The 13,997-nt window shown below is 53.0% G+C and overlaps 1 protein-coding gene across 3 annotated transcripts in view; it reads right to left on the bottom strand.

The window, feature by feature from the left end:
- LOC148031961 (putative triglyceride lipase) overlaps window positions 1–13,997 on the bottom strand; it is a 248,498-nt gene that overhangs the window by 76,320 nt on the left and 158,181 nt on the right. For all 3 annotated transcript variants that reach the window (XM_087682557.1, XM_087682558.1, XM_087682556.1), the window contains 2 exons: window positions 2,872–2,917; window positions 2,697–2,776 (listed from right to left, as the gene is read on the bottom strand). In XM_087682557.1, the coding sequence (XP_087538683.1) occupies window positions 2,697–2,776; window positions 2,872–2,917 (126 nt within the window). The remainder of the gene's footprint in view (window positions 1–2,696; window positions 2,777–2,871; window positions 2,918–13,997) is intronic.

Raw genomic sequence — 13,997 nt, 5'->3', positions numbered from 1 at the left:
CCTCTCTTCCACCGTGAAAGTGAAAATCCTGTCTTTTCCTGTTGCAATGACCCCATGTTTCCTTTGGAGAAGAGACCTATCCATCTCTGAGAAGTAGCTGTATCTGCCCTCCACTCGAGGGGATTCCTTGTGATACTGTCTGTACCATAATTCTGCCATCTTTGAGACCCTGTAGTCCCTGTCTCTGGGTCTCCTCCAGTAGCTCTTTGGAAGCAAAACTATCTCCCATTGAGAAAGAAATCTGCATAGAAAATCTCCCCATGAAAGATAAGGCCTTTGTCATCCAAGGGCGTGGCCAGACTCTGCTCTAAAGGAGCAGCCTGCAGACCCCCTTCAATGTTTTTCCCCTGTTTGTATCTTCAAAAGATAGTCATTATGTCCCTTTGGGACTGCTACACAATAGAATCACTTCTAAAAACACTTACTTGTTGGTGACCCTCAAGGTCAATTAGATTTCATAAAAAGAGAACTAAAAACTTCTTCGGTCTTGCATGCTTGTTCTTGAACCAAATTCACTAATCCGATGTACTTTGTCATAAGACACATCCAGCAATCGGAAAACTTCCTTGGAGGAGGATTCATGTGGTTGGACTCCAAGGGAAGACCTGGTGACTAGACCCTTATGTGCCCTGGGAGGAGTTTCTGGAGTGGCACCTTTGGATATGGGAGAGAAGGCCACTTGTTGAGGTGGAGTGGGACCTTGGAGAGTGGCTATGGTTGGCCACTGCGGTCGCCAATAAGCCAGTGATGTTCTTGGAGTACACAACGAGGATTGGTAGACATGTACTGATGCAAGAGGACATAGATTGGGCGCCTTCGTTTAGTAGATGCTAGGCGGAGCACAACATTACGAATGCCTTCTGTTGGACTTTTTGGTGTTGCCTGTGGGACAGCTGGAGGCTGAGGAGGGTGTCGTATTTCCCTTGGCTTTTGGCACTTGGGGGTTTGGCTGTTGGGAGTTGGCTCGCCCAGATGGAACAGGATGGAGGTTGCAAGCCCTGCCCACAATAACACTTGGAAACTCCAAAGCACTGCCTTAGGTCTTGTGAGGCGGCACAACTCGTGTGGAGAGGAGCCTGCCGTATTCTCCGCCGTGTGGCACCTAGCATTGGATATATCTCACGTGTGGCTTTTTGCTGGCAGGCAGTCAGCTAGGGTCGTCTTCTTTTGTATGAGGCCGGGATGCAAGACATGATTTTAATCATCGAGGCTTGGTCTTGTGTAGTAGTCGGCTTGGAGGCTTTACCTAGCCGCAAAGTATTGCATCCCACATCACAACGCTTAGAGGTATGGGAGATCATAGGAAGTCTTACAGGATGGCACGCTATCAAGTAGTTTTTGGCCGGGAGTGCCTTTCAGTATATGCAACTTTGGCAGAGCTTTGGACCTCCATCATCCACTCCCTCCATGGCCATTGCGACCAGATGCAGGGTGAGTCTCAAGCTTGTCAGGAGCTCCGTCTTCACTTTCTGCTCACTTGGGGCAGCCATGACCTGTTATTCATGATGCAGGTGGGCCCTAGATGGCAATACAACCCCCCCCCCCCCCCCCCCCCCCCCCCAGACTGCCTTGGGAGGCTTGTATACATGATGGATTTGTGATTTGCATCAGCTCCAACTAGCCTGTTGAGCACGTGCACTTTGTTGTAATCAGCCTTCTGAGTAATATAATTAGCCAAATTTTGTGTGCAAAAAAAAAAAACCCAATGTTTCCATCTATCAAACAAGCAAGTGGTTATGTTCAGGTCAATACAATCTCCTCTCACAGTGTGCCAGTACTCTGATCCTCTGTCTAGAGAAGTCCATGGACTATGCCAGAACTAAGTCGTCTCTTCCACCGTGAAAGTGAAAATCCTGTCTTTTCCTGTTGCAATGACCCCATGTTTCCTTTGGAGAAGAGACCTATCCATCTCTGAGAAGTAGCTGTATCGTCCCTCCACTCGAGGGGATTCCTTGTGATACTGTCTGTACCATAATTCTGCCATCTTTGAGACCCTGTAGTCCCTGTCTCTGGATCTCCTCCAGTAGCCCTTGGGAAGCAAACCTGTCTCGCATTGAGAAAGAAATCTGCATAGAAAATCTCCCCATGAAAGATAAGGCCTCTGTCATCCAAGGGTGTGGCCAGACTCTGATATAAAGGAGCAGCCTGCAGACCCCCTTCAATCTTTTTCCCCTGTTTGTATCTTCAAAAGATAGTCATTATGTCCCTTTGGGACTGCTACACAATAGAATCACTTCTAAAAACACTTGTTTGCTGGTGACCCTCAAGGTCAATTAGATTTTGTAAAAAGAGAACTAAAAACTTATTCGGTCTTGCATGCTTGTTCTTGAACCAGATTCACTGATCCAGTGTACTTTGACAAAAGACACATCCAGCTATCGGAAAACTGTATCTTGTTTGGACATAGCATTGCAACTGCACTATGAAAATAGACCACTGTATCAAACAACCTTCAAGCTCCAGGTAAAGAGGTTTTGATGGAAGGTAAGTTAAAGCGAAGAGCACTTTGTGATTGGCACGGACTGCTTAATGTGAACTATCCATTGAAAGTAAGGCGTATTAAGCAATCACATACCTCAACTTATACAAATTCAAGGATTTGCTTTCTTGTGTAACATACAGTAATTTTTGTGGTTTTAGAATGTACGGAATAGCATCAGGATGCTAGCGGGATATGACTTTAGTTTACTAGATACCTGGAAGCTACAGATGCTTTGACAAGTGTCATCAATCTGTGCCTCACCGAATCATAGGCATTGAGAAATCCACCATGAACCTGAAAGTAAGAAGGGAAATTTAATGAGTGAAACATTAGCTGCTGGATATTGCATAAGAAACTAGCTGTTGGTGTCTGAGCTGTATGGAAGATACCATTGGTTCTTCTTTGAAGTCGCCTCCAATGCGTTCTGGATTAAATCTGTAAAACAGGACAGTAACAGGGAAAGGTATGATCGGATGCCATCTGGGTGCATGTACTTCTACTAAACACCCAGCATATGGTACCTATGAGATGATAAAATTCTCTCCATGCTCATAGTAAAATTCAGAACTAGACTGATGTCCCTTCATAATTGATTAAGCATTACTGTACCACCTTCCTTGAGTTTGATATAAGTAAACTCAACTTAAAGCATGAAGTTTTCATGCAATTCCAGAATATTTGTTTGAAGCTACACACTTGCATGATATGAAGTGAATCAATGTAGCAAAATGTGCCTTCATCACATGAGTACCTAACAGCTCCTTGGTATGTTAACTACTATGACCCTGGTTTTACTAACATTCAAAGAGAATTTCCTACAGCCCATGAGCAATAGCAGTACCTCGTCCTATCGAGAATTGCAACCATCTTAGAAATTAACAAGGATTAGCACTACATACATCTCTTTCATATTCACTGTTGTGGATAACCACTCCACACCACTCATTTTCCCTTTTGTGGAAAGTGAACCTCAAAAGAAAGTAGATTCCATAAAACCCCCCCGCCCCTGGGGCCTGCCTGCCATCGCGCCCCTTCCCGAGCGCTTCTGCCCGCCATTCACGCCCCCTTCCCCAGCCCTCTTGCCCGCCATCATTCGCGCCTACCCACCCCCCGCCCGACACGCCATCACGTCCCCCTCCTGGCCACCATAGCGTCTCTGCACACCCCCCCCCCCCCCCCCCCTCCCACTTGCCTGCCTTCGCACCCCCCTCCTCCAACCTGACTGACGTCGCACCCTCCTCCTCCAGCTTGGCCGCCATTGCGCTGTGCCACAACCTCTCCCAGACACACTGTTCCACACACACCCCATCCCCACCACACCCCCCCCCCCCCCCCCCCCCGGTCCAGCTCCCCCTCCATGCTGTCCTAGCCTCCCTCGCCTGGAAGCCCTACCCGGTAGGCCACCCACGTGTCCCCGTAGGGAGCCAGCCATACGTGGAGTCCAGCACCCCTCCACTGCCCAGAAAACAGCATCCCCCCCCTGTTGCTCCCTCCATCTGCAGCAACACTCCTCCCTCTGACATCAGAGTAGAGTGTTTGGTAGGTTCTCAACAGGGACGCGCAATGGAAACCTCTGGTCAAACGCCGGTGCATTCTGCGAGTGCCCCCCAATCAAACACCTTGCGCGTCATCCTCTCTAAGGAACAACTCTTAGCCATTCGTGCCACGAGCTGGAGCTAAAATAAACAGAAATCTTTGGTCACGTAGTAGGACATTCCCCATCCAAGGCCCACCTTCGGGACTGGCTTCATTCCACTTTGCGCATCAGCACAACACAGATCGTGGAGGCGGTTCTCGTGGGTAGAGGGATCTTCATGGTACGACTCACCTCAGCAGACGCAACCCGTGAGCTACTAGCTAGTTCACCCTATGCTTCCACGAAGGGGGTCATCTACATGGTCCCTTGGTATAGTGGCTTCACAGTGGAGGCATTCACACTCCACAACAGTTGTCTTAGACACACTAAGTCACTCTACTCTTCACCGGACTGGCGATAGAGTATCGCCAATTAGTAAAAAACTTTGGACAACTCTTCCGCACCGTATTTTGCCCAAAGAAAAATCACGTAAGCGACTGGCTCCTACCATTGCGCCGTTGTTCCATCTCCCCCGACACCTCCAGTGCACCCCCCGTTGACCCGTGGCGTGCACCGCCTGCTCCTTGCCAACCCCCCCCCCCCCCTTCTGTGCTGCCTTTCCCCCATCTCCCCCCAGCGCGACCCCTCGTCTTCCCCCCAGCGCGCAGCCCAACCCCCCTCCGTCTTCCCCCAATGCAACTCCCCCCCCCCCCCCCCCCCCCTACACGCCTCGCCTCCCCTGCTACAAACACGATACTGCCACCCCCACCTGGAAAACTGTCCCCCCCACCCACCTGAACCAGCGATGTGTCCTCTCGCCTGAGGATCTAGATCCCCGCCCCTCCGCACTCTTCCCCCCCCAGCCTCACTACGAGCTAGATTACAGCAGTGTCCAACACCTCCCCCACCGTGTAAACAAGCTTTTACCACCCCCCCTCCTCCTCGCCATCGGTTCTCCTCCCCTCCAGTTGCTCCCTTTCTCTGCAGCAACATACCCCCCCTCCTCGGACAGCGCAGCAGCATGAGTGGTAGGTCCTCAGTCGGGACGCGCAATGGAAACCTCTCGTCAAACGCCGGCGCATTCTACGAGTGCATCCCAGTCAAACACCTTGCGCATCATCCTCTCTGAGGAATAGCTCTTGGCCGTCCGGACCACAGAGTTGGAGCTGAAAGAAACATTGATCTTTGGTCAGGTCGTTGGACATTCCCCATCGAGAGCCCAACTGCGGGACTGGCTCCACTTCACGTTGCACATTGGCACAGCGCAGATCTTGGAGGCAGTGCTAATGGGCCGAGGGATCTTCATAGTTCGACTCACCTTTGCGGACGCAGCCCGTGAGTTGGTGGAGAGCTCGCCCTATGCCTCCACGAAGGGGGTCATCTACATGGTTCCTTGGTATAGCGGCTTCATAATGGAGTCATTTGCGCTCCACAACAGTTTTCTCAGACACCCAGTCACCCTAATTTTTCCTGGAACTGGGGCAGAATACCGCCAGTTAGTGGAGGACCTTGGACGGCTTTTTCGCACACTTCTCCCTGCTTCCTTTCGCGGATGCAGTGACAGTTGCAGGAGTCCCAAAGGTACGAGTGGCTGCGAAAGACACAAAAAGCATACCAAAGTTCCTGGAGATTGAGGCTGGAGATCACTCCTTTAGGCAAAACATCATTGTGACTGGGCAACCAGGGCAGTGTCTACACTGCCATGACTTTGGACATCACGCAACAGACTGTACGCATTTCGGACCAAGGCGGCTCCGGCAACAGGCCCACACGTGGATGCCGACGGCTTCACACGGATTTAGAGACAATAGAGAGGGAGATGACAAGGGGGGCCGCAGCCAACGCCTTAGTCGCAGCCTGGATAGCAAGGTGCAGGAGGGCGAGTGACGCCCCCCTCGGCAAAGCACTCCGCAGCCCCCCCTTGCCTGTCCCACCCGGCAGGACTGCAATCCCCCACAGCCCCACTCGTGCCACAAACTACCCCACCTGAGATCCCACAGCCCCCACACCCACCCTCCACCAACTCCTAGGCTCCCCCCACTAACCCTGGCCCATAGCCACCCCCCCTTCCAAGGCCACCAGCCCCCCCCACACCCGCCATGTACTTCCGACCATCCCACCATCCCTCGACCCTCTTCCTCCCCACCATCTCCCCTGTCGAGCACCCCCCCTGATTTGCACCCATTGCAGGTGATCCCCCCCAAACCCACTCCCGCTCATCCCACAAGAGATGATGAGCCACACACGCCTACATCCTCCTCGCACCACTAGTCTTCCCCCTCCCACACAGCCACCAGTTCATCTTCCCCTGCCGCTCGTCACACCTTCCCAAGACAGGCACAACTATTGCTACAAGAGTTTTTCCGCAGAGGCCTGTGGTCCTACCTAAGAGTTGCAGAGCGCAGAGTGTTCCCACTACCTCTAGAGCTGGGGATTTTCGTGGTTCGCAAGTCAAGGAGAGGCAAGGTCCATCTACTAGCACCACCGGATGGACCAAACTACTCTTTCTTCTTTCAGTCCTCTCACTCAGGGGATTGGATGACGACACAGATAGAGGAGTTGAAGAGTCAGGTGGCGGACCACATCTCCCAGTGGTGGATGGAAGAAGAAGGACAAGCACTGTTTGCACAATGGCCTGGTAGCATGATGGACATTAACTGGTGGGTTGGTGCTGAGGTCACAACTCTCAACATGACTGATAGATGCATTGATTGTACCACCTGGAGCATCTATCACCCCTATGGTCTGACCGAGGGCCACCATGGGGGACTGGAGTTCGCCGTCGAAACCTATGGCAAAGCGTACCTGCATGCCCCATAGTTTCTCATCCTCATCAGCAGCTTCCACACTGAACAGATGTCTGTTTGGTCAGTCGCACGTTTCCCCATGAGCTTACACCTTGCATCCTGGAATGTGAACTCCACTATAGTGGGGCACGCGGATCCACGAAGTTGATTGTTCGGCACGAGCTACAGCCTTGCCTTGCTGGACAGATCGACATTTTACTTTTACAGGAGCACAAACTCACTCCCTCCTAGGCCCTCCGAGTAGGGAAGGTACTCCCAGGAAGCTCGCACACTTACTAGGAGCACGCCATAGGTGCCCACGGTAGGAGTGGAGGCGTATGCACCTCTATTGGCCGGAGTCTCGCTACCTTTGTATGAGACCACAGGACAATAGTGGCAGGGAGGGTTCTATGGATCAGACTGAATATTGGGGACTCGTACCTGGAAGTCCACAACGTCTATGCCCCTATAGAGGTTAGGGCATGCAATAGGTTCTGGGTGGAGATCGCGGATGGACTCCCAGAGGTGGACTCTTGGATCGTTGGAGGAGACTTCAACAACCTGGAGGCTTTGGAGGACCAGTAGGGCAGAGGCAGAAACTATTAGGGCATGACCGGTGAGGAGCAGGAGGCATGGGAGGTATTTCTATTGGCACTAGGTGCACATGATTCCTGGAGAGACCCTGCCTTCCACAGGAGGGAGAGGTCGCTGGACTTCTCTTGGGGATACAGGCGGCTAGGTGGAGTCCTGCTATAGCGGTTGGACAGGTTTTATGTGGGAGAGTGGGGAGGTTCTCGTGAGGCCTAGATTGGGCAGTTGGCGAGCACCACGTTGGCTGATCACTGCCCGGTTCTCCTGACACTAGATCCCCCAGCATCTGCCCTAGACACTCGATCCTGTAGGATCCCTGAATCGATCTATAGGAGGGAGGAGGTGACGAGGTAGATAGAGCAGCTCTGGACTAGGGAGTGGGGCAGGAGGGACCGGATCGCAGAGGAGGTTGCGGAGGTCCTAGCCGAGTCAAGCAGAATCTGCCAAGAGGCAACCATAAAGGCTAGGCAACAGAGCTTGGAGGAGGAGAGAGCACTCCAGTGGGACCTTGCAGCCACGCAGAGATTACTACAGGAGGCACCAGGGGACCCCACCCTCCACGCACAGGAGGTGCGAGCGCGAGCAGCCATTGCTGGTCTAGAGGACAAGCGCTCTGAGTTCTCTTTCCGCACCTCAGCAGCTTTTTGGGCGCGGAAGGGGGACACGATGTGCAGGGAGTGGGAGTTTTTCCAAGTGCACCAGCCTGCATCTTAGGAGTGCAAATTCGCAGCCTTCGAGATCAGTATGGGAGGACTCGTTCAAGCCCAGACAAGGTGATGGAGATTGCCACTGATTACTACACATGCCTTTTCCAGCATGAGACAGCCTCAGCTAGAGTACAGCGATGTAGGCAGCAGGTCTGGGATCACATCCCGTCCCTTGTCACAGAGGAGATGGGACGCCCCCTCCTAGCCCCCTTCACAGAGAAGGAACTAGAGGCTTTCCATACACAGGACAGGCAGAAATGCCTAGGAGAGGATGGCCTCTCTAAGGGGTTCTTTACTACCTACTAGGAAGTGGTGAAGGACCCCCTACTGATGGCCTTCCAAGAGATCTTCACTTCATGATAGATGCCAGGGAGCCTTTCGGCAGGCCTTATCAATCTTCTCCCCAAAGGGGAAGACCGATTGGAGGTTTCCCAGTGGAGACTAATCACCTTATTGTCAGTGGCCTACAAGGCACTGGCAAAGATGATTGGTAGGCGACTACGCCCCATGTTGCCAGACATCATCCATGACACATGGGCAGGCTTTGTCCAGGATAGGAGTATCCTAGACAATGTATTCACCTTCTTTGAGGCGACAGAGTGGGCTCAGCACAATGGGCAAAGACTTGACATACTACTCTTGGATTTCGAGAAAGCTTATGATAAGGTGGACTGGGATTTCCTAGAGGACACCATGGTGAGGCTGAGTTCCCGCAAGCTTGGATTTGCGGGGTCGCCGCACTTTACAGATCTGCCACAAGCAGGGTTCTCATAGGTGGTAGGCGAGGGGAGGAGTTTTGGTTGGAGAGATCGGTCTGGCAAGGCTGCCCCCTAGCCCCATACTTGTTCCTACTCTTTGCAGAGGCGATGTCTCACTTCCTCAAGTCCTGTGTGAGCGAATTACGGGGCCTCCGACTTCCCGTGAGAGAGGAGACAGAGTTGCTAGACTCAGAGTATGCAGATGATCCAGCACTCTCCATAGAGGACGATGAGTTGATGTTGGAGAGAGTGAGGCTGGCTCTTGAGGTGTTCTGCTCTGCAGCGGGAGCGAAAATCAACTGGCAAAAGTCAGTTGGTTTCTTGACAGACCTAGACTCTGGCACGGAGTGGGGCGTCCACCTAGGATTTAGATGGGTGAGCACAGGGCAGACCGTCCGGTACCTAGGGTTCCAGGTGGGACTCGATATCACTCCTGCCCAGCAGTTTCTTCCAGTCCTCAATTCTATTTGGAGGAAGCTGAATTACTAGAGCACGGCTCGCCTCTCACTAGCCGGCCGAGCCTTGGTGGTTAACCAAGGCCTCCTAGCGACGGCCTGGTACATCGCCTCGTGCTGGTGCTTCTCCTCATCCTACGTAGTGCAGCTTCGCCGCCTAGTGCGAAACTTCCTTTGGTCCGGGTCAGACGGCTCCAGGGATTCCCAGGCCAAGGTAGCATGGGCGACCATCATACGGCATTGGTCAGAGGGAGGGCTTGGGATCATAGACCCAGAGGGAGGGCTTGGGAGGAAAACCTAGCTAGAAGGTCCTATTGCAGGAGGGTCTTCAGGATTGTAGACCGAGGCTTGGGGGTGAGTGGAGGCCGTCCCTAAGATGGATCTTCACATCAGCCCAAATCACGCCCCTCCCAGATCACCTTTTCTACGTAGCTTACTCCGCTTGTGGCAAGGCCTCTGTAAGCCCCTAATCCAGAGCCCCCCAGGCTGTCAGGAGGAGATAGACCGTCAGTAAGTGATTTGGAACCCCAGGTCAAAGATCGGGAAGGGGCACAGATTGGCGACCGCCCCCACATCCAGTGGGCTGGTTGGGAGGCTAGCCCCGCTCGTACCATTAGCACATGGCGGGAGATATACAGGATGGTAGACGAGAAGGTGTTGTAGCCAGTTTCAGGTTGCCAGAGAGGAGTGGAGTTGAGGCAAAGGGAGATAGACGCAGCAATACCTCCGGAGTGGCTTGTCCCCCCGACACGAGTGCCGATAGAGCCTGGGGAGGTATGGGCCGCCAAGTTTTCAGCAGGAGGCATCCCTCTACAGGTAGCAGGTAGAGTGGGCGGCGCCCCGCAAGGGACTTTCTTTACCACTCAGGAGGGGGGGCGTCTAGCCCTTGACAGAGGGCAGCAGGATGAGGGGATAACGGCCCTTTCATGGAGGAGGATTCAGGTGGGCCTTCAGGGGAAGACATGGCGATTGGACCCCTATGTTTTCTGGAAGGAGCTCAAGGAGTGGCGCCTTTGGATCTGGAAGGGAAGACCACTTTGATGAGCTGGAGTGGGATCCAGGAGAGTGGTTATGGCCGACCAGTGTAGTTGCCATGAAGCCACCAAGGTTCCTAGAGTACACTTCCAGGATTGGCAAACACGTATTGATGCAAGAGGATATGGATTGGGCGCCGTCATGTAGTAGGCACTGGGTAGAGCACAACATCACGGAGCCGTTCTGACGGACCTTCTGGCACCGCCTATGGGATAGCTGGAGGCCAAGGAGGGTATCGTATTTCTTATGGCTGGTGGCACATGGAGGCTTGGCAGTGGGAAGTTGGCTTGCCCAGATGCAGAAGCAGGGAGGTTGTAAGCGTTGCACACAGTAGCCTCTGGAAACCCCAAAGCATTGCCTTTGGTCATGTGAGGAGGCACAACTCATGTGGAGAGGAGCATGCCGCATCCTCCACCGTACAACACCTAGCCTTGGATGTATCTCATGGGGAACTTCCTGCTGGCAGGCAGTCAGCTAGGGCCGTCACCTTCTGTATGAGGCTGGGATACAGGACACGATATTCATCATCGAGGCAGGGTCGTGCGCAATGGTCAATTTCGAGGCTCTACACATCTACCAGGTACTGGAGCCCACAGCAGACCGCTCTGAGGTATGGGAGATCATAGGGAGTCTTAGTGGATGGCATATGTGGAAGGCACGGTGTCAGGAGACTTTCGGCAGAAGAGACTTTCAGCACAGGCGACCCTAGCTGAGCTTTGGACCTCCATCATCCACTCCCTCCGCGGCCGTTGGGATTAGGTGTAGGGCAAGTCTAGGGCTCGTCAGGAGCTCCATGGTCACTTCATGCATACTTGGGGCGGCCAGGACCTGTTTTCGTGATGCAAGGAGGCAGCCCCAGATAGTGATATACCCCCCTCTCCATGGCTTCTTGCCCCCATTCCTCCTAGACCGCCCTGAGAGGCTTGTATTCATAATGTATTTGTGTTTCTACATCAGCGCCAACTAGTCTATTGAGCATGAGCACTCTGTTGTAATCAGTTTCTTTGAGTAATATAATCAGCCACATTTTATTTGCAAAAAAAAAAGACTCTTCAGCACCGTCCTTCCCGCTTCTTTCACGAACGCAGTGACAACCACAAGTGTCCCAAAGGTACGGGTGGCAGTGAAAGAGACAAAGAATATACCACAATTTTTTGAGATTGAGGCAGGAGGATACTCCTTCAAGCAGTAGGTTATTGTGACTGGGCAGCTAGGGCAATGCTTGCATTGCCATGACTTTGGGCATTAGGCAGCAGATTGCACGCACTTCGGAGACAAGGCGGCTTCGCCGACACGTCCACAGGTGGACGTGGATGGCTTTACACAGGTCCAAAGACGTCAGAGAGGGAGAGAACAAGGAGGGTCACAATCAGCCCTGCAGACACAGCCACGGCAACAGGGAGTAGGAGGGCGAGTGTCGCCCCCCTGGCAGAACACCATATGGGCCCCCCCCTCTTCTACCCAACCGGCAAGACTATAGGGCTACACATCCACCACCCACAGAGGCGTCACAAACCTCCTCACTCGAGGGTTCACATCCCCCTCACCCTCCCTGCTCCCGACCCTAGCCCACAACCACCCCCCTCGAGGGCCACTGGCCCCCCCCACACCCGCCTTGTGTCTCCGATCACCCCACCATCCCTTGATCCTCCCCCTGTCCACCATGTCCCCTGCCGACCAGCCCCCCTGACCTCCACCCAAAACAGGGGACCCCCCTCCCACCCGTCCCCCCCCCCCCCCCCCACCACAAGAGGTGAGGAGCCCCACACGCCGACATCCTCCTCTCATCAGCAGCCTAGCCCTCCCCATATAGCTACCAGCTCATTCGGCAAGGCTGCTCGACACACTTTCCCGATACAGGTGTTGCTGCTACCAGAGGAGTTCTTTCGTAGTGGAATGTGGTCTTACCTGAGAGTTGCAGAGCATGAAGAGTTCCCACTACCTTTGGAGGCGGAAATCCTCGTGGTATGCAAGTTGAGGAGTGGCAAGGTCCACCTAATAGCACCACCAGATGGGCCAAACTATGCATTCTTCCTTCAGACTGCTCATACAGGAGACTGGATGATGACAAATAGAGAAGGAGGTGAAGAGCCACTTGGCAGACCACATCTCCCAATGGATGGGAGGAGGACTAGCACTTTTTTCCTAGCAATGGCTAGGATGCATGATGGGCATTAACTAGTGGGCTAGGGCCGAGGTCCCACATTTTAGCATTATCTTTCGAGCCCCTCCGCAGTGGAGAGCTCTGATGGATGTGATCGCGTGGCCTCTAGCACAGGCGGCCCAGTTCTCTCAGTGCACAGAGTCCTTGCCTTTCAACCTTCCTCATAGATGCCTTGGTGGTACCACCAGGTGCATCCATCACCCCCATGGTCGAGCCACCATGGGGGGAATGGAGTTCACCGTCCAGGCCTGTAGCAAAGCAAACCCGCATGCCCCATGGCTCTTCTTCTTCGTCAAGAGCTTCCACACCGTTGTTCTTTTTTCACCACTACTCTCTCTGCCCAATTGACTATCAAGATAGTGCCCAATCGCTCTGCAAAGCTACCACTGTGTGTAGTGGCCCTCTCTCATTTCATATCTTCGTTCGTTTTAGTCAAAGTCTCACAAATAGAGCCGTTGATAATCCTATAAAGCAGTAGGTTAACCTTCCTGAGTGTCTAAACCTGCTAATCTCAAGGTTGAAATGGGTTGCTCCATGATTGAGTAGTGTTGATTGCTGAACAATCTTCAAAGGCAATCAAGACAAAACTATTAACACTTATCATATCTCCTCAGCTGAGAATGGATCTATCCCAAAGAGCTAAAATCTCAAGGGAACGTCTAGAAGACACACCACACCAGATGCAAAAGGAGGGAGGTTGTAAGTGCTGCACACTGCAGCCTCTGGAAACTCCAAAGCACGGCCTTTGGTCGTGCAAGGCGGCGCAACTAGTGTGGAGAGGAGCATGCCGCATCCTTCACCGCATGGCTCCTAGCCTTGGATGTATCTCTTAAGGAGCTTTCTGCTCGCACGCGGTCAGCTATGGCCATCACCTTCTGCCAGGATGTAGTGCGCAATGGTCGCTTTGGAGGCTCTACCCATCCGCCAAGTATTGGAGCCCAAAGCAAACTCCTCTGAAGTATGGGAGATCATAGGGAGTCTTACTGGATGGCATATCTGGAAGGCGCGGTGTCAGGAGGCTTTCGGTGGAGAGAGACTTTCAGTATAGGCAACCTTAGCCGAGCTCTGGACCTCGATCATCCACTCCCTCCTTGGCCAATGGGATCAGGGTGCAAGGCGAGTCCAGGGCGAGTTAGGAGCTCCGTTGTCATTTCATGCGCACTTGGGGCGGCCAGGACCTTTTTTTCCAGATGCAAGAAAGCCGCCCCAAATGGCGTTACACCCTCCTCCATGGCTTCTTGCCCCCATCCCCCCTAGATCGCCCTGAGAAGCTTGTACATCTGATATATTTGTGACTCTCCATCAGCTCAGGTAGACTGCCACTTTAGTGTAGGTTTCTTAATGGTAGTCACCCAAGATATATCCAGGCAGCCAGGGAGATTAGCAGTTGTCCCTGGACATACCCTAAAGGCATATCCCAACATTTTCACTGCCAGTGTCCAA

The sequence above is a fragment of the Lygodium microphyllum genome, chromosome 8 (genome assembly GCF_053477565.2).
Source record: "Lygodium microphyllum isolate KBCC chromosome 8, Lygodium_microphyllum_v1.1.10, whole genome shotgun sequence".
Lineage (NCBI taxonomy): Eukaryota > Viridiplantae > Streptophyta > Polypodiopsida > Schizaeales > Lygodiaceae > Lygodium > Lygodium microphyllum.
This window is presented reverse-complemented; position numbering and strand designations above follow the sequence as displayed.